A 19831-nucleotide genomic window follows, 5' to 3' on the forward strand; every position below is an offset into this window, starting at 1 on the left:
ATTTGTAAATAGAGCAGCTTTCCAAATCTTACGTTATTATATCATTTTCATAAGAATAATTTATAAAATTTTATATAAGTTAAATAATAATAAGGTCATAATTTTAACATTTTTTTTTAAATCTCTTCAATTTCTTAGACTCTTATTTTTTATTTTGCCTTTGTTTCTGAATAATTGCTGAATATTTTTGTTAAAACACGTATCTAATTGAGAAAGACAGAATGCAGTTGGAGTCTTGAAAAATATAACGAGGTTTGTTTAAACAATTAATAAATTAGATTCTTATTCATTTTTGAAGACAGTTTGAAAAAGAGGCAACTGAAGAAATATCTGAATATAATATAATAATTGGTGAATATTTTTGCCAAAACATTATCTGTAATTGAGAAAGACAGAATGCAGTCGGAGCCTTGAAAAATATAACGAGGTTTATTTAAACAATTAATAAATTAGATTCTTCTTTATTTTTGAAGACAGTTTAAAAAAGAGGCAACTGAAGAAATACCTGAATATAATATAATAATTGCTGAATATTTTTACCAAAACATCTATGTAATTGAGAAAGACAGAATGCAGTTGAAGTCTTGAAAAATATAACGACGATTATTTAAACAATCAATAAATTAGATTCTTCTTCATATTTGAAGACACTTTAAAAAAGAGGCAACTGAAGAAATTCCTTCCTAATAATAAAGTTTGAATATTTTATGAGCACAAATATGATTTAAGTTTTGCATATCAATTTGATATAGGTATTAACCCAGTTTGAGTGCATGAAACTTCCCAGAAACGCACAATCGCCGTTTAACCCAAATCCACATCGATAAAATCGCTTAGTTTGCTCGACTCAATTCTCACATCCTCTTCCTAGTGGTAAATAAAGAAATTAGATGCATTACAGAGGAACGGTGGAGAATAATTACACATTCAGTGGGATATTAGAGACCTTCGAGTTGCGTAATGATACGTCGATAACCGATATTTAACATTTTGAAGAGGAATTCTACGCGGAGGTCCTGCATATTAGTTAATTACAGAGTTACCGAATGTAACAGTTAGTTTCGAGCGGTCTGATGTAATTACCTATGATGGAACAACTGCAACAAACACAAATACAAACGAAATTCTTAATGTGTCTGTCATTTCGTTCGTATATTGTTTGATCATGACGTTGTGCGGCTGTAACTGCATCCTCCTTTATTCGGGGTGGCGAACATTTTTCAGAGAGCAGGGTGGCCCGTTGACACCCGTGCTAATCAACTTTCAAAGGACACGAAAATTCGCATCGAAATTAAGCGTGAAGCGTGCACACCAGCTGATCCTCACTCCTCTCTTCGTCTCTCTTCAACCCCGCGTCATCCATAGCACGGTCCTTGTTTTTCCCTGCTTCGTTCCAGAAGTAACACACGGCCGTAATGGATCACATGCGTTAATAGGGATTTTTTCCGTTAAATACGGATGAAAATTTTGTCCGTTATGCATCGACAAAATGCCACATCCAGGACATACCTCACGGTAAATCTTCGTGTGAATCGGGGGTTGATTGGTCCGAACGTACGTCGTTGATTGGGGTGGGTATTTCGTTCTAGTTGTCTTAGCCGATGTAATTTGGTTGGTTCTGCCTTTTTAGCCATACGAAAACGCATTTTGGATTGTTAAGGAACGGTGTGTGACTACGGGTAATCCGTGTAAATGAATTGTGCATGCATGTTTAACGTACCTGTTTGGTATGCGTAATTACCGATTAATTGACGGGATTTTTTACGTTGTGCGTACGCAATAAAATGATAGGGATCTATGGTAAGTGGACACGTGTTATCGAGTTTTCTTCGACTTACATGTGTCCGCTGATATGATCTAGCAATTGGATCGAACCGTGCAATTTTATATTAATTGGAAAATGTTGAATTGGAACTTTACTTTTATCTGCTTTCTTTAGCTTCAAACAATAAATTTTTGGCTTCAGTACTACTTGAAGGCAATTTTCTGTTTACCATTTTAACTAAACTAAATCTAAATCTAAATATATAATACAATAAAATTTAAGAAATTTTCAAGCAAGCAAAAAATGCTCCTACAACATTGGTTGATAGTATTTAATGCGACGGAGAATGAATCAAAAGAGTAGCGCCTTTGACATGTGCTTCGTTTAAGGAATTTTTTTCCATTGACGAAAATGCGGAACTAAGTCCGTGACGAAGTTTCACAGACACCGACCGCCTTTTTTTCCAGAACCCACATAAGACCACCATAATATAGAGCACCTGGGCACATGCCCAAAAACGGTACGAATGTTAAAAAATTAATTTTTTGGATCAAACTCAATGATTTTTTGCATTTTGAGTGTTTTATAACCGTCATAAATTTGTATTTGGGTTGTTGTTACGGTACTTAAATGCAGGAAGTGCGAAACCAGGAGCTCGAGGCAATAAAACAATTAAAAATTTTCAGTAGCAAGTCCCAAGAATAGAAGGCAATATAACAATAAGTTGCGCAGCAGTAAATCTGACTAGAAAATGATGATTTTACAGTGTCCTAAATTTCGCCGTTCGCCGTTTAAATTACAAGTCGGATCGTAAAATAATCAAGGTGTCAAAATTGGGTAATAAAACCTTATACTCAATAGACTAGCGTTACTTTTTATTGTCGGTCTTCACCAGTTTTCGGAAGGAATACCTATAAAATGTCTATTCACATCATTTGTGGAATTATCGACCAACTAACACTTTTTTTTTTGTACTCCGTACAAGTTATGCAAAATGTTAAAAACTCCAGTTAAACAAGATAACATTGCTGGTTTACGATTCAGGTGTTGTTTTCATTTTCCTTGTAACATGTTTATCCGATCACTTTACAAAACCCTTTAAATAAACAACCAGATTTTCGGCAAACATTTTCTAACAAACTGTCGGAAATTGAATTGTCGCTAGGTGGTAATCGTGATAATCGGTTTACCCAGTCAAAAATCGTGAAATACCTGGAAAAAAATCAAGGGGTTAATCTGCTTTCGGGCGAGAGTGAATCGCCGCGGGGCGGCGGGATTATCTGGGTTCGGATGCTGTTTTTTGACACGTGCTTCTGGATACATGTCAAGAAAATAACTTTCAACGAGTCACAACAGTTTTACTTGGGATAATGGCTGTTTAACTTTGCGAACAAGATTAGTAAGCTACTACATCAAATCCTCTCGAGACGAATTAACGAAAATAATTTTTCCATCAATTTTCAGAATAATATTTATTTTTTTTTTAGAAAAAACATCAGATTTTGTCAACCTTTTATTAATTTTGTACGTTGTAAAAATGAATGTACCGCCGCCGCTGCTGCTGAACGGCCCAATAAACCCTCAACACACACACCCATGACTTCCTCGATAAAAACTGGGTCCGTTCCGCCGAATTTGCATTGATTTCATTGGGGTGGTGCAGCTGCACCGTCCCCACACGCCATTCCTCCCCCTGTGTACTTTTGCCAATCAGACGTGACACACTGAACCAAGTCTATTGTCCTCAACTAATTCTTTTCAATACGTTTAAAAAGGGGAGCACCGCCATTTATATCCATCTTAATTGCGGCAATGGGCATGTTCCGATTCGTCAGGGATGAAATTCGGTATGATTAATTGCGCTTGGTGGGGGTTAATTAATGTTAAGTGTGTTTGTTGAGCTAGAGTTTTAATTAAGCGATGTTCAATTTGGTTTTGACTAATCGGATTATGAAAGGGTTTCGTTTTCACTTAAAACCCCCGTTTTGTTGGGATTTTAAAGATTTTAAGCGCGTCAGTTTGACACCTTGATTACGGATGGATGCGTACCTGAACATACAAACACACTTATCCATTTCACTTATTAAATTAACAAGTTTGTTTTTTGTAAATAGTGGAATTGGATTTCCGAGTATTTAGATAAACAATTTAGTATAATGCTGACTGACAGGTTTTCGTCTAAATGAGCTCGACATAAAAATATTTGTTAAATAGGGTAAAAATTAAAAGAGCTGGACTTTTGTGTCTGTGATCAATGGATTTTTATCGGATTATCTGGAACTGCAACTGTACACCAGCTTTCATAAAATACATTTATCATTTATTCGGTCTGTTCGTTTTCCACTACTTTTATCAGAGCGAAAGAGATATGTTCAATTAACTTCTGGTCAAAATCAGACATTTCTATTGTTATATATTACATAATGTATTACTTGTAATGTTTCATATATATAAACTTTATACATGTTGTCTATTACAAATCTATTTTAAAAGTTTTTAAAATAAATCAAAGTTTCAGAAAAAAATATTTCACTTTATTATTATTTAACTTTTTTACATTAAATACATTACATAAATTTTATTAGTTAATATAACAAAAATAGATTAGTATTTAAAAAAATTATTTAATTTTTTCACCTAATCTTAATAATTGCAGTAATCATATTGCTATTAATAAAAATTTAATAATTAATGTAAGTGATAAATCTTAATAACAAAAAGTATATAAATCTAAACATAATTTACCACTAAACACAAATTTTTCTCCTAATTTTAATAATTACAATATATTAAATATATATTTTATTATTAACAATTTAAAAATGAATATAAGTAATAAAAATTAATTATATAAATACACAATTCTGAAAATAATTTAACACTAAACACTAACTAATAATTAGCTTTGCTTTATCCGAAATAAACTTGTAAATCTTCATGAAACGAATAATTTTGTTTCCTTTGATTTTATCCAATTTTATCCAATTAATATAATTATTATTTATATTATTATTCTTACGATCATCCGCACATTTTAAAATTACATACTTAGTACATCTATTTCAATTGAAAACGGTTTTGTTCTTGAAACCGACGTAATGTAAATAATTTTTGTTTAATTTTGTATTTCTTAATATCAAAATTTATTTTATTAGTTTAAATAAAAGCACAATATTTTATTAAATTAATAATTAGCAATAATTAATAATCAAACTTATGTAAAACTGTGCTTTTTATTTAAATATCAATACTATATACAAGGTGTTTCACATCTTCTCGACCAATTTTAAGTACGTACCATCATCACCATAAAAAGTCGATTTATTAAAAAAAATTAACAAAAGTTCAAAGAGGAAACAAGGTAAATAAGTTAAATTCAATCTGGCTATAAAAAATGTTCAAAATTGTTTTCATAGGTGCAAGATTGGGAACGTCGAGTCCAATTTTGGCGCACTACTTCAAATGTTCTTCTTCCCTGCTGATCTCGAGGACGCAAATTATCGTAAGCCGTCCTCATCTGGTCGCATAATTTTTGAATATTTTGAACTTCGGTACGGTAAGAAACAATCTACAGAATTTAGACATGGCGGCAGTGGAGGCCAAGCAAATTTATTGTTTTTTTGATACATGGATTTCCTATGTAATAATGAGAACGTATTTAAAATTGGATGGAAGAATTATGAAACATCTTGCATAAATCAAAAATTACCTTCCTAGTAGTTTGTTTCTTGAAATACCGATTAAAAGTATTTGATCCTACTGAATTTTGAGAGACAGTAAAAGATTCCCACTACGAAGCTAATTTGCTGACATTTGCTGTCTCTGTCGTGCATGATGTCCCCCTTAAAATTCAGGAGGATCAAAGGGTTGTCGATTGGTATATCCAATACATAAAACTTTATTATTTTTGATCGCATGTCCTGTTGGACCTTCATTAATTTTTTTTTGATACATGGATTTCCTATGTAACAGTGACAACGTCTTTAAAATTTGACGGAAGAATTATGAAACACCCTGCATAAATTAGCAAATTTGCTGAAAACTCCATAAAACTTGATTATTTTTATTGCGTTTGCTGTTGGACCTTTATTACATTTTTTTTTTTTTTTTTGATACATCGATTTCCTATGTAACATTGAGAACGTCTATAGTATGGTATTCTTTTATAGCATAAAAATAATTATAACAACAGAAATTAAAAATTAATTCCGTATATTGATAATTATTTAATCGTAATCGAATGAACCAGACCAATAATAGCTATGTAAAATCAGTTTAATTTTTAATCTAATTTTATTAGTTCGATTGTTAAAAAAATGGATGATAAATCAGGTCAGGTTAGGTTACTGTTATTTAAAATTGGGGTTTGTTTGCGGCTAGTTGTGTTGGGAACAACGTTCAAGAAACGGGCAAAGGGTTTGGACGGGAGACGAGAACCGAGCGTGCGTCATGCATTTTTTTCTTTTTCCTGCGAGCGCAATCATTTTCGGAATCGGCGCGTGATCCTGAGCACTTCACGGTGATCAGTGCCCGCTTTGCAACGCCGACGAAACAAAATATTAATCATTTTCATTGTTTCAATAATACCTCTCTCCATAACTCCTTGCCTCCCTGCCTACTAGATATTTTATCGTTTTAAATGCTCCGGTGTCTCGCGGTCGACAGATGGCCACTTCTTCCTGCGCACTTCTTTTATTATCATTATTATTGTTGTAATCATGGTGTGAGCCGTACCGGCGGTTTATTGCAGGATTCCTGCTCGCCATTGTTCGCCAGATGGCGACCATTCGGAATCGTCGTGTCGTCGTTTACTGTCCGATGCGATGTCTATGTGATCTATGCGACATAAAACTTTTTATATTTTTTCATGCTAGACACCAACTCTAATTAATGTATTAAGGTTTTTGCATTAAGCGTTTAGTCTCCGTACATGGAACAGCCATCAACCGGTTTACAACATCCTTCTTTTAATCTTTTCAAATAACTTTTATATGTACTTGTTATTTTTCTGTTACAAATTTTTTTAAATATTCTATTATTTTTTTAATTTCACAGATTTTATACAAAGTAATTTATACATTTTCTAAATTGTAATACATTTTTTTTTGTTTATTCTTTAAAATATAATTTATATTATATATAATTATGAATCTATAAATTAGTAATAATAAAATAAATGTGTTTTATAAAACATTGTATTGTTTCAGTTTATATTAATTTTTTCTTATTGAATTAATTATACATTTTTTCAGTTTAGTTCAGTATAATTAAATTTTAAAATAATTTATTTAAAAATTATTTAAATTCATCGTGATTTAAATAGAATTAAATCACTAAAGAAAAAGTATTAAATAATAATTAAGTTTTTTATCAATAATAAAAACTATTATTTATTAAAATTAGTCATCATTATTCTATTACAATTAATTTATTATTTTTAATTATAACGCCTCATGTGAGTAGCGGCAGATGGAGTACAGCGTCTCCACAAGCAGGAACAAGAGATTGCCAGAGGAGATGCTCAAGATTTTTGGCCAGGAGGATAGTGACACGATTATAAAGAAACGCAAAACCTCCATATTGTGAAACTAATTTTTAACTTTTTACAGAATTTATATTTCCCAGATAATTTTGGAATATTGAAAAGATTTTTTGGCTTCTGTTAATTACGTTATAATCAAAATTTTGTATCATTTTATAAATCATTCAGAAAAACGAAGATTTTTACAATAATGGTTTATATTTCATTGGACTTTTTATCAAAACAAAAAAATTAACTTTAACGACTAATGCACTTTCAGTTTTTAACATGTTATCACCAGTTTAGTTTAAAAGACACGACAAGAAAATTATAATAAAAATATGGCAAATATTCTCAAGACAAATAAGCAGTTGTTGCAAATTCACATTTAATTGGTAAATTAGAATGGATCTACTTTTATGTAATAATAATTTTTCAGAATCTATCGATTTTTTATTAATTGTAACATGAATAAAAATAAAAATTTATTTTCTTAAAAAAATATATAAATTAATTCTATAAAATTTAGTTATTATATTATAATAATTTAATTTTCTTTATCAGTTTTTCTGATCGTATCTTAATTAAATATAACATATATTATAACAAATAAATTGAAAGTTTTTTTTTGATTCTGGAAAACAAAAAAAATAACTTTAACGACTATTATATTTTCAGTTTTTAATACGTTATACAGTTTAGTTTTAAAGATATGACGAGAAAATTATAAAAAATATGGTAAATGTTCTCAAGATAAATAATCAGTTATTGCAAGTTCACATTTAGTTAGTAAATTAGAAAGGATCAACTTTTATTAATAATTAAATGTAATAATATTTTTTCAGAATTAATCTCATTTTTATTAATTGCAACATAAATATAAATAAAAATTTGTTATTTTCTTTAAAAAATTATAAATTAATTCTATAAAATTTAATTATTATATTATAATAATTTAATTTTCTATACCAGCTTTTCTGATCGTATCTTAATTAAATATAATATATATTATAATAAATAAATTGATTCTGTATGATGTTTTTTGATTCTGTAAAACAAAAAAAAAATAACTTTTCAGTTTTTAATACGATATATATCATATTTTGATTCGGCAAATCGAAAATGTTCACTTTTGCTGAGCTAGTTAAATAAAATAAAAAAAAATTTTTGCATATTTTTCACAAAAAGTAAAGCGGAGATAAATTATTTAATTATGATCCCGGCGGGTGTGTAATTCAATGGAATTCGGCAATTAAAAACACATTTCCGAAAAAATCTGTGGAAACGTTGATTAATTTCGTTGAAAATCACGGTTTTTGTGTAAATTGGACGGCCGACCGATCGACCTATCATCCTGTCCCATAAATCCATCATCCGTAAGACGCTGATGCAGTTTCCACCGATTTTTTTTCGAACGTTGATCCGACCTTTTTCGGTGCGCCGCGATGCTAATGCGTTTTACCTGCGTCAAATTAGAATTTTTGACTGGTTGAGTAATCGGGTCGATTAATTTTATATAGAATTTAACAAATTTCAAACGTGTTATTATGAAAATCAGGACCGCTTTTTCACTACTGCTCCGGTTGTTTTTGTCCGACTTTCATGGGCGTAGCGAACGCCACGTTATAAATTAGTAGATAGGGACTGAATAGGTTTTCATTATGGAGTTTTAATTGAAACTACTCGCGCAAATCGAGCTGTGAAAAGGATTTTCGTCGAAATTTGCTGACGTGAAATGCATTTCGGATTTCGTCTTTATTAGTCCGTTCAGATTCGAGGATTAACCGGAATTCATTCATGATTTTGTCCTTTGTATTTTACGTGTGGGAATATTAACGAGTCGACTGTGGTGGAGCTCGTCATTTAGTGCATTTTATGTTATTTATGGGCTCTTTATACAAATGTGTTACAATTTATAAATGAGGGGCTATTTGTTAGCTAGTTCGTTCAATTATTTAATGTACCCGCCGAGAAATATTAATTTTTTCACATCACTTATTAATGATATGTTTTCTAATTTTTCGGTTCACGCCATCTTTTTCGTTTTTTTCAATCATCGCGAAGCCGCAACTCCGGAGGTTCTTCGAGAGTGATTTAATGGACACGATTAATCCCAAGGATTTTTCTCTGTTATTACTGAGTCCGTTTCGACTAATTGTTGTTTTGATTTAAGTGAAAAGTTATTTTGGATGTTATATTTAGAAAATCTTACTGTTTTATGTTTCACATCCGGGCGGGTTTTTTTTCTTTGCATCGGCCAGTTCATTAGTGCAAAATGGCTAATGAAATGTTGGGCTAGTAAAATTTTATGTGCACTAAAACAATGTGAAATCCTACTTCTTGGCAAAAATCTTTATTACTCGGATATTACTAAACTCACCAAAATATACTATACGATTCGTTTATGTAAATCAAAACTATGAAAGTATGAAAAACTAACCAGTTTATTTATTATATAATTATGAAGTAACCAGTAAGTAAGTTTTAAGGGTAGGAAAGACGAAAAATCAATTCTACGATTAATCCAATAAGAATTTTAAAGAAAACAAAAAGGTCTAAAACTCCCCGCTGATCTAATTCCAAACAAAAGAACCGTAACAGTGAGTTGACAATCACCCTTCAGAACTGAGGAAGTTAAAAGCTTAGTCCAGCTTCCTGTCGGAATGTAAACAATTCGATACGCTCAGTTAGTTTCCCGCTAATTTTATTAATGTGATTTATTAGATATTACTTTCCGACAAGGGTTGGTTCATAACCCTTATGCATCCTGTGAGAACGAAAACCCACAAGTCAATCGTTCCCGTTTTAATACGTGCTAGTAATTATCGCCGGTTCGAATTTCAGAACGTTCCATAAATAACTGTGGAACACGGGTTCGTGGAATCATCTCAATTACTTTTCGAAAAACGCAATAACACGTAAGATTCGCAAGAGGAGGGTCGGTCAAGTATACAAGAGGGTGGGCGGTGTGCAAACCACAAAAGCAACAAACGTTACGCCGCATTTAACTAACCGTTCGCCATTACTTGCCATTCATGTCTTCGGTGTTTCCATTTTACCAAACAATCAAAGCCCACCAACGCCGCCGCTTTTCGGATGGAATTTCCTTGCAGTGATAATCGTAATTTTACATTGTCTTCGTTTAATGCTTCAGCTAAACTAATTAAATACATCTAATGATAAAAAACATAAATTTACAACATTACTTACAACATTTTTAAATCACAAAGAGTATTAACGAATATCAAAGACAGGAACACTGGTAGCCTTGTCATTAATGGCGAAATATTAGAAATGCCATTAATATCTTTTGTGAAATGACGACCATGGAAAAATGAATTTGTACCGGCTGATTTGTAAGCGGCAATACCTTTTTTTCAATTCCATAAAACGACGTTAATTAACTTTTCACTGGGAAAAAGCGTTGAACGCACGCAACTATTTTTAATTAATGTTAGATGAGGTTTTTTATGTTCGTTTGTTATTGTTGTTTAATTATTACGGGGAATCAATACAATTTTGCGCTACTGTTCCACTATTATTCACATGTTTTATTTATAAGTAATTTCATTATTAATTACTAATTAATCGTAGAATTTATTTAAAAATAATAAATCACATATGTTAGAAACATAACATATCAGATGTGTATCACATAAATAATAAAATCAATTGTGTTTTAACAATAGACTTAATTTGCATTTTGTATTGATGAATATCACTTGCGTTCAACTCCATTAATAGAGCCTATAAATATTCATTACACGAATTCTTTAAATAAATGAATAAAACAAAATGAAATTAAATCTAAAAATAGTTTAATTATTCATAAAACAATTATTACCTTAAAAAATTTAAAAATTCATTTCCAACTTTTGACCGATTGGGCCATCTATTAAACAATAGTGAAACTACGGTAAGGATGTGACCTAAATTTTACAACTTACTACAATATTAATAGATTGAGTGCTTTCTAAATTGTACGACAGGGTAAATATATTTTTTATAGGAAATTTAAATAAAACATTTGCATAATTTAAATAAAATGTATTCAACTTGAAACGATCAAAATTACATAAATAAAATGGCAAGAGACATGTTTTCCTAAGCGATAAAAACTCTCACTAAGTCATTCCTAAAACTACAGACAGCAAAAATAATTTTAATAATAATAATAAAAATAATGGAACGTAACACCAATAGCAAGTTTTACAATGTTTGTGGTTTGGTGTCGATTTTTGGACCGTTGCACAATTTTTGTGTGCAGATCGCATTCTTCCCGTCTTTTGTACAGATACATTGGTTGCAGTCTTTCTGGAAGGTTTGTTCCGGCTGACATCTGAATTCTTCTGAAAAAAACGCATATATTAACAAGAAATTAAAACAATCTAAATCGATTACAACAAAGGCTATGGTACTGAATTGGCAAAAAATTAAGAGGTCAAATTTATTACTTTTAAAGTCACGACTCGCACTGGGAACAATTAAGCCAGTTACAGTGAATAACACAGTTTAATAAGTGCATGCACCGACACTGCAAACATGACGTCCGTGTTATAAATCGTCTTATTTTATTAATTGAAAGCTGTGAAAGGAGCACCATCGATTTATTTCACACCCAAAATGCACATGCACATTTAATCAACGTTTTTTATCTTAAGAGTACCAAAATATTATTAATATTTACATTACATATATCATAACAACCACGAAAACAACAAATAAATGAACTCCAAGTGGATTTTGATACTCCTTAAACGCCGACCAATTAAGGTGGTACTCACGTGTCACCCAGCCGTTTTAAACGGTGGCGTTTGAAGATTTATCTCCAGTGTTAGCTACAACCTTAGCTTCGACCGCTTCACTGATTTTCGCAGCTATCGTTGTCGCATCAGTAATTTTTTGTTCGTCTGTTGATTTTTTCACAGGCTCGGCTCCCAGATCCTTGCTCTTTCCAACCCTCACACTCAGGTTATTGTCGATTTCCGGTTCAGTTTCGTTGTCGCGCACCAGCTTCACGTCTCCGTTGGTGATGACAACCCTGGTGTCGTTCGAAAGACGGATCTCGGACGTTTTAGTGGGGTCCAAGAGCGCGTCACCGTCTCTGCAGTAGTTTTCGGTGCAGAGATAACCGGTGTGCTCCAGATTACAGTAACAGGTGTTACAGTCGATCATAAAGTAGTCGTTGGGGGCACAGGGTGTGTTTTTTAAGTCCGCTGCCACTGGCACCTCTACCAAAGTAAACGCACGAAATGGTTAGACGGTATTCTTCCGGAGAACAACCTACTAAGTATTTGTCGTTCAGGATAACTACCAATAAAACTATTTACTGGCGCATTTTGTTTTAATAGTTTTTTATATTCTTCTAAAAGATGACAAGTGTCCCAACAGTTGTTTTAACTTAGTTAACTATTCTAGGAGACCAAAATCCATTTGGAAGGTGCTATAAAAATATAACCCACAACTTAAATCCTTATGAAAAGATGACATGTTTCTATGAAAATGTAATCAAGTATTCTCTAATCCATAACCCAAAATGTGGTTAGATGATGCAACAAATACTTAGTAAATTACATGACAAGTAGTAAGAAGCCACAAGCATCATGACCAACCCCAAAAGATTCATTAATAAAAGCTTTTTAAACCCAAATGCTATAATATGAAATTTGATAAACCCAACAATAAATTAATTTACTAACCTCTCTTTTCTCTGCTCACTGCTGATTCTTGGTCTGTGCCAATAACTGCAAACATAATTTTTATTAAGTATATTAGTATAATAAAGAAATTCAATATATTTATATAATACAAAAAAATGACAACCTCTTAAAAATTTTAAAGAAAAAATAACGACCAGAAAGAGATTGGGGATAAACAGAAACTAAACTATTATTGCTATAACAATTTTATGTTTTAATCTCCAATTAACAAAACAATTCCGATTGTTTAAAAAGCATATCCATGTTGTCTAAACTGTCATTATCCATTAATACATATGCAGTCGCTGCAATCTCGCTTGTTGGTACTGCTTTTGTTGTTACACTTTTGAACAGTTCAAAAAGGATTTGAAATTAGAAAATAAAGAGTCCACCAAAAAGTTTAGGACGTTGCAAGATTACCTGCTGTTACTTTTCATTCTGACGAGAACCTGTGTTACAACCATCGTCTTAGATTTGGTTCGTTTCATATTTTGTATGTAGCTGATCATAAATTATGTAAAAGTATAACAAATGGGAAGACTAAACTCAAAGAGAAGATGTTTATGAGTTTTTCGGTGATGTAATTTAAAATGAAAAAAAATTGTACCTTGTCTCTTGATAGGATGTTTAGGACACAACAGTAGAGTACAAGCCCATCTACCACCAGAACAGAAACATCTGTTGCAGTCCTGCATTTTGCTTTGGCCTGCTGTGCACTCGTATTGCAACACTAAATTTACAAATAAACTGTCACACGCAGTTATATGTGTCACACATGCAAAAATGGTTTATTTCAATTATTCGTTTATAATGTTTTATTTTGTTATAGATTAATCAACAATGAATCTGATATACATAAAACAGCAACAACAACATTAAAAGATATTCCATCACCAAAAACAAATATAAACACCCACAGAAAAGAAATATTAGTATGTACCTGGATGACTGCTATCGCAAAGTTTTTCTGTACAACCCCATTCGCCATTGGTACAATGACAATCGTTACAGTCAACTTTTTTGGTTTGTCCTTCTATGCATTTGGTCGGTTCTGGAAATTTTTAAAAACACAATTACGTGTATAAGATTCCAAAGGAAAATAAGTTATCAAAATCGATTATTGTTGTACCATAGCATCATAATAAAAAAATATAAATATCAGAAGTAGAAACACCTGAATACCGCTTTCATAATATTTCTCGATACAAAACCAAATACCATTTGTGCAGTAACATTTGTTATAAGCTATTTATATATATATATATATATATATATATATATATATATATATATATATATATATATATATATATATATATATATATATGGATCCCAAGGGCTTTAAAGTAAGAATGTACCTTGTCATTTCTTTAAACAGAATTTTTTGAACCATTCAGCTGGAATTGTTATGAATATTGGGAAATATTTTGATGAACTGTGAACGATGAACCAAAAACAAAATTTAAGAATACCTTCACGTTTCGATAAACAAAATTTTCTGGTGCATGCCCAAATACCATTAGCACAGTGGCACTGGTTGCAATCTTCCTGTTTGGTCTGCCCTTCGGAACATTCAGCAGGAATGGCTGTAAAGGTTGGGATACATATAACATATATGTGGAAGATGATTTGATGAATTGTGAAAGATGAAGAGAAAGCTTCTATCAAAATTTAAGAAGAATTATACCTTCACGTTTCGTTAAACAGAATTTTCTGGTACAGGCCCAAATGCCCTTAGCACAATGGCATTGGTTGCAATTTTCCTGTTTGGTTTGCCCTTCGGAACATTCAGCAGGATTGGCTGTAAATATTGGGAAATATTTATATTTTAAAAATAATTGAAGATGTGTGAAGATGACCCAAAATCGAAATTTAAAATCAATAATGAATTTAATACCTTCACGTTTCGATACACAGAATTTTCTTGTGCAAGCCCAAATACCATTAGCACAATGACACTGGTTGCAATCTTCCTGCTTAGTTTGTCCTTCGAAACACTCAGCAGGACTGGCTGTAAATATTGGGATTGAAAAGTAAGTGGATGTGTCATGAAAGTTAAACTAAGAGCATCCTTAAGAACTTGAAAATAATAAAATTATACCTTCTCGTTTCTTTAAACAGAATTTTCTGGAACAAGACCAAATGCCATTAGTACAACGACAAGTGTTACAATCTTCCTGTTTGGTTTGCCCTTCGGAACATTCAGCAGGATTGGCTACAAAAATTGGGAAATGTTTTTATTTCAAGAATAATATGATAAATTATAGAAGACGATCCAAAAGCATTGCTCAAAAATTAAGAAGAGTAATGTAATACCTTCGCGTTTTGTTAAACAAAATTTTCTAGTACAAGCCCAAATACCATTAACACAATGACATTTATTGCAATCTTCCTGTTTGGTTTCCCCTTCAGTACATTCAGCGGGATTTGCTGTAAAGTTTGTGAAATATTTATTTAGATTTAAAAAATAATTGGATGAAATGCGTTAAATCAAAAGCACTCTCATGAACTTAAGTAATAATAATAAACTAATACCTGCTCGTTTCTTTAAACAGAATTTTCGGGAACATGCCCAAATACCATTAGCACAACGGCAAGTGTTACAATCTTGTTGTTTAGTTTCTCCTTCGGAACACTCAGCAGGATTGGCTATAAAGATTGGTAGGTTTTTATGTCTCAAATTTAGTTTCATAAATTATAGAAGACGAACCAAAAACAAATTTTAAGAAAAATAATGCAATACCTTCACGTTTCTTTAAACAGAATTTTCTGGTGCAAGCCCAAATACCATTTGCACAATGACACTGGTTGCACTCCTCCTGCTTGGTTTCTCCTTCTGAACATTCAGCAGGATTGGCTGTAAGCATTTGGAAATATTTAGATTTGTCAGATAATTAGATGAAAAGTGAATTTTAAACCGAAAGCACTCCCATGGACTTTAAGGTTATTTTGAAAAATGTTTATATTATGTATATAAATAATTTGATCAAATGTGGAAGATGAATAGAAAGCATGTACCAAATTTAAGAAGATTATCATAATACCTTCTCGTTTCTTTAAACAGAATTTTCTAGTGCACGCCCAAATACCATTAGCACAATGGCACTGGTTGCACTCTTCCTGTTTGGTTTCTCCTTCAGAACATTCAGCAGGATTGGCTACAAAGTTATCAAATTATTTATAGTCGAAAATCAATTAATTTCAGAGTGAAAGAAGACCAAATCACCCGAAATCTCAATTAAAATGTTTATTGAAATAACATCGCCTATTGACGGGCTACAGTAACACTTGCAAACTTTCACCACCAACCATTTTCATCTGACCACGTGAACAATGTACGACTAATTGGGGAAAACTCGAGTTTAACTGTAAATTTTCTGAAGGTAAACATAGAAATTTATTCGTTTTGCCAGACTAAATATTTACATAATTTTCCGATTTTCGTTGTGCTATTATTCGGTGAATTTCATCGACCTCGGGCGCCGTAAAATTGACGCAACTAGCAAAATAATTAGTCACATCTAATTTTAAAACTACACGAATTGTGGTGTATTAATCCCATTTCGCACAACAAATTCGACTCGGTACGGGGTTAAAAGTCACCAGATAAATTATCGCTGGGCAGCACGAATAAAAAATATATCTCCTATTCAACATAACTGAAAAGTGGATCAAACGGATGGTTTTTTATCTGAGAAATATATGAATGAACTGGGTTGATAACGCACTTTATCTGGGCCTTTATTAATTGCATTTTTAATGGTTACACTACCAAAGGAATGAATGTATTTATGCAGCTGATCGTATCTAGGCTTACAGAGAAATGACGAAGTTCCGGTTGTGCGATAAACTACACAACTGCCGACAACTATACTGAAAACTCTAGTTCTTCTAGTCAAGATAATAAAATTATCACTTTTCCGTGAATTCTTATGTTTGTATTGTTTAACAGTTGACAAGTAGACTTTTTTAATATGACTTAATTGATTTATAAGTCTATTTATAATCTTGAAGTTTAGTTGCGACTCTATTTATAAATCGAAGGCTGCAAATACAATTAAAACAAGTTGGTGGTCCATAATGACAAACTGACAAAGAGTTATACAATTAATTTCTTTAAATTTAAATATTTATTTTTTATCTAAAAATAATATAAACTGATTATGATTGTTCAATTTGCTATTGTTACATGAAGAGAATAAAGATTCAAATCAGTCTTCTAAGTTTAAATATTATAGGTTTAGATAGATTATTTACAAAAAATTAAATATTATATTCTAAAAAACTCTAAAACTTTTTTTAATAATCTACTTGAAGTTGAATTGCTTCAACTTTGCAATGTAGTCATTTTAAACTATTTATATGTTTTACTAGTTATTTTGAGCCATAATTAGAAATTCTGAATTAGTATTTGATGGACATTTAGACTAAAAAAGTAGCAAAATAAAAATAATAATAAAAAAGCATTAAAATATACCAAAAACTCGTTCTTCTAAAAATGTTTAAATAGGATTTTAATTACTTTACTTTGTATTTTAATTAATTTAATATGTTCATGTGGTTTTCCAGTTACTAGTTGAAATTCTGAATTAGTATTTTATCATAAAGATATACAAAAATTAAACATTAACCAAATACGTACTGTTTTTTAACGTGATAAACATAATTATCTTTGTCATGAGTATAAAAAATAAATAAATAAAATTAGAACACCTTTGACAACTTAAAAGTGGAATGACCCTTTTTATATTTAAAAAAAAAACTACGTTCACTTCACGAAGTTTTTTAATATCGCTGTAGTTTTGCAAAAGACGTTCTGTACAATGTTTTCGTTTTTCATTCAAATATGGTAAAAAATATTATATTTCATTTAATCATGTGTAATATAAGCTGTATTGGATTAAGATATAATTAAATAAACTAGTTGAAAATCAATCGCAAGTTAGAAAAATTCACACCTATAACGAAATTTGAGCAAATTCATGCATGAAATCTGAGTAAATTCTGATATAATTACGACAAATATAAATGAATTAATAAAATCTTACCTCCTGCATAGGTAAATCCAATGATAAAAACAATACACAACAAATAAATGACACCGGACTTCATTTTGTACGATTTCCTCGTTGCGACTTCAATGTGGTCTGCTTGTATGTATAAGGAACGGTCCGCAACTGATGGAGTTCCAATAAAAACTTTGACCTTTATATCGTCAATGTGTCAATTAAAAAAAAAAATGGCCGGAGTGGGACCAACATGCGCTGCGAAACGCTCTTTATGAATATGTGTGGATTGATTTTGTTACAGGGTGTTTCGGACCAAACAGGAAATTCGTTCGTTATCGGGACTGTTTTTGATGGTCTCAAGGTTTTCAGTCCAAATTTCTTGATGAGTTATCTGTTTAAGTTAAGTAGGTTACACTGATTTTTATGCGATATATTATGTATATTATATTGTTAAGACATATATTAACATCACAATTTATTAGGACTCTCGGTTTATAATAATTAATTGCAAAATTTAATATTATCATTTTTAAATGTTAACTAATACAACGTTTTTATATGGTTATCAATTATACATATTAATGTTTTAATTCAGAACGGAATTTCCAATTGCATCTTATTATTCATCTTATTTAAATTTATGTTTAGATACAGCTCCTCTCAGTGGTTTTACAAAAAATGCTATAATTTATGGCTACAAATTTGAAAACAACGTTGAAAGTTTTTCTAACAGCATAATGCTTATTTTCCCATTTAACACACAATAAACCATTAAATAAACATTGTTACATAAGGTTATTAGTTATTTAATTTCCAGAAAACATTACCTACAGAAAACATTATGATAATTTTTTAAGCACTGTTAAATGAAGGATGTGGTATTGTTTACACGTTTTTGCTACGCCAAAGTGAATCCCCATTTACTTCTCTAGTGTTTTCACACGAATTGCAAGATTATAATTAATTAGAAATCTGTGTATTTTTTCTGTCTTTGTCTAACATGTAAATGTATACGAAAATACTCAGTTTTAGTATTAGTTAATTAGTGTAAATATTTGTACTGCTTTTTTACATTTCGCATTAGACAGTTTCTAAGAATAGACTAAGGCATTTTAAATATTTACATGTGTGATTTTATTGGGAAAGCACCGATTAATCTGTTAGGCAGCAACATTTATGACATTGAACGCATATTTGTTATTGTTTTGAGTTCTTCAAATTATAAGATTCGATCATATAATCATAATATTTCTATTAATATATACTAATTTTTATGTAAATTGATTTTGAATTTAGATTCTTTATTTAAAAAATCTAAAGTAAAAATAATAAATTTGAAATTGAAATGTATTATAAAGAATATTTATTGTTAATAGAGATTTTATTATCCGAGACTAATCACTGATATTAATTAATATTAATATATAATTATTTTAATTTAATTTTTTAATGCGATAAATAAGAAGTATAAGATAAATGACAAGAAATTGACGTTATTTTGTAGACCTTCGATAGCTCAGTTGGTAGAGCGGTGGACTGTAGTTGAAATTCTTAATGGTTATCCATAGGTCGCTGGTTCAAATCCGGCTCGAAGGAGACTTTTTATAGTTTTTTTATTGTCAATTTTAATTTATATTAAAATAACGTATGTGAAAATAAAATTTTAAATTTATTTAAATATGTTTTTCACTTTGAATGGAATAGAAAAATTAATTTCCGACTTTTGAACAGAATTATCGTAGGTATAGGCAACTAAGATTACTACACTAGAATGTTTACGATTGATAAAATTATAATTGAAAAGTTTTTTTAAAGCATAACGCAATTCGTATGATTC

General features: G+C 30.9%; 1 protein-coding gene and 1 non-coding gene across 16 annotated transcripts; one reads left to right on the plus strand and one right to left on the minus strand.

Annotated features, from left to right (window-relative positions):
• Positions 1-11318: 11318 nt before the first annotated feature.
• On the minus strand, positions 11319-18221 carry LOC109609522 (kielin/chordin-like protein). Of its 15 annotated transcripts, none has more exons than XM_049963518.1 (14): positions 18034-18219; positions 16030-16143; positions 15729-15842; positions 15521-15634; positions 15302-15415; positions 15087-15200; positions 14883-14996; positions 14673-14786; positions 14458-14571; positions 13926-14036; positions 13593-13715; positions 12986-13030; positions 12071-12517; positions 11429-11632 (listed from the first exon to the last, which is right to left on the minus strand). In XM_049963518.1, exons 1-13 carry the CDS (start codon positions 18095-18097, stop codon positions 12087-12089), a joined length of 1686 nt encoding a protein of 561 aa, XP_049819475.1. In that variant the 5' UTR covers positions 18098-18219; the 3' UTR covers positions 11429-11632; positions 12071-12086. The 15 variants fall into 15 exon arrangements, with proteins under 15 accessions (XP_049819526.1, XP_049819524.1, XP_049819475.1 ...); XM_049963515.1 differs by having other exon boundaries at positions 11429-11635; positions 18034-18218; XM_049963569.1 differs by lacking the exon at positions 12071-12517 and having other exon boundaries at positions 11319-11632; positions 18034-18221.
• Positions 18222-19499: 1278 nt separating this feature from the next.
• On the plus strand, positions 19500-19590 carry Trnay-gua (transfer RNA tyrosine (anticodon GUA)). The gene is given in 2 exon segments: positions 19500-19536; positions 19555-19590. It is a non-coding gene; the product is annotated as a tRNA-Tyr (tRNA).
• Positions 19591-19831: the final 241 nt, after the last annotated feature.

This window comes from Aethina tumida, chromosome 1 (genome assembly GCF_024364675.1).
Source record: "Aethina tumida isolate Nest 87 chromosome 1, icAetTumi1.1, whole genome shotgun sequence".
NCBI classification, from domain to species: domain Eukaryota; kingdom Metazoa; phylum Arthropoda; class Insecta; order Coleoptera; family Nitidulidae; genus Aethina; species Aethina tumida.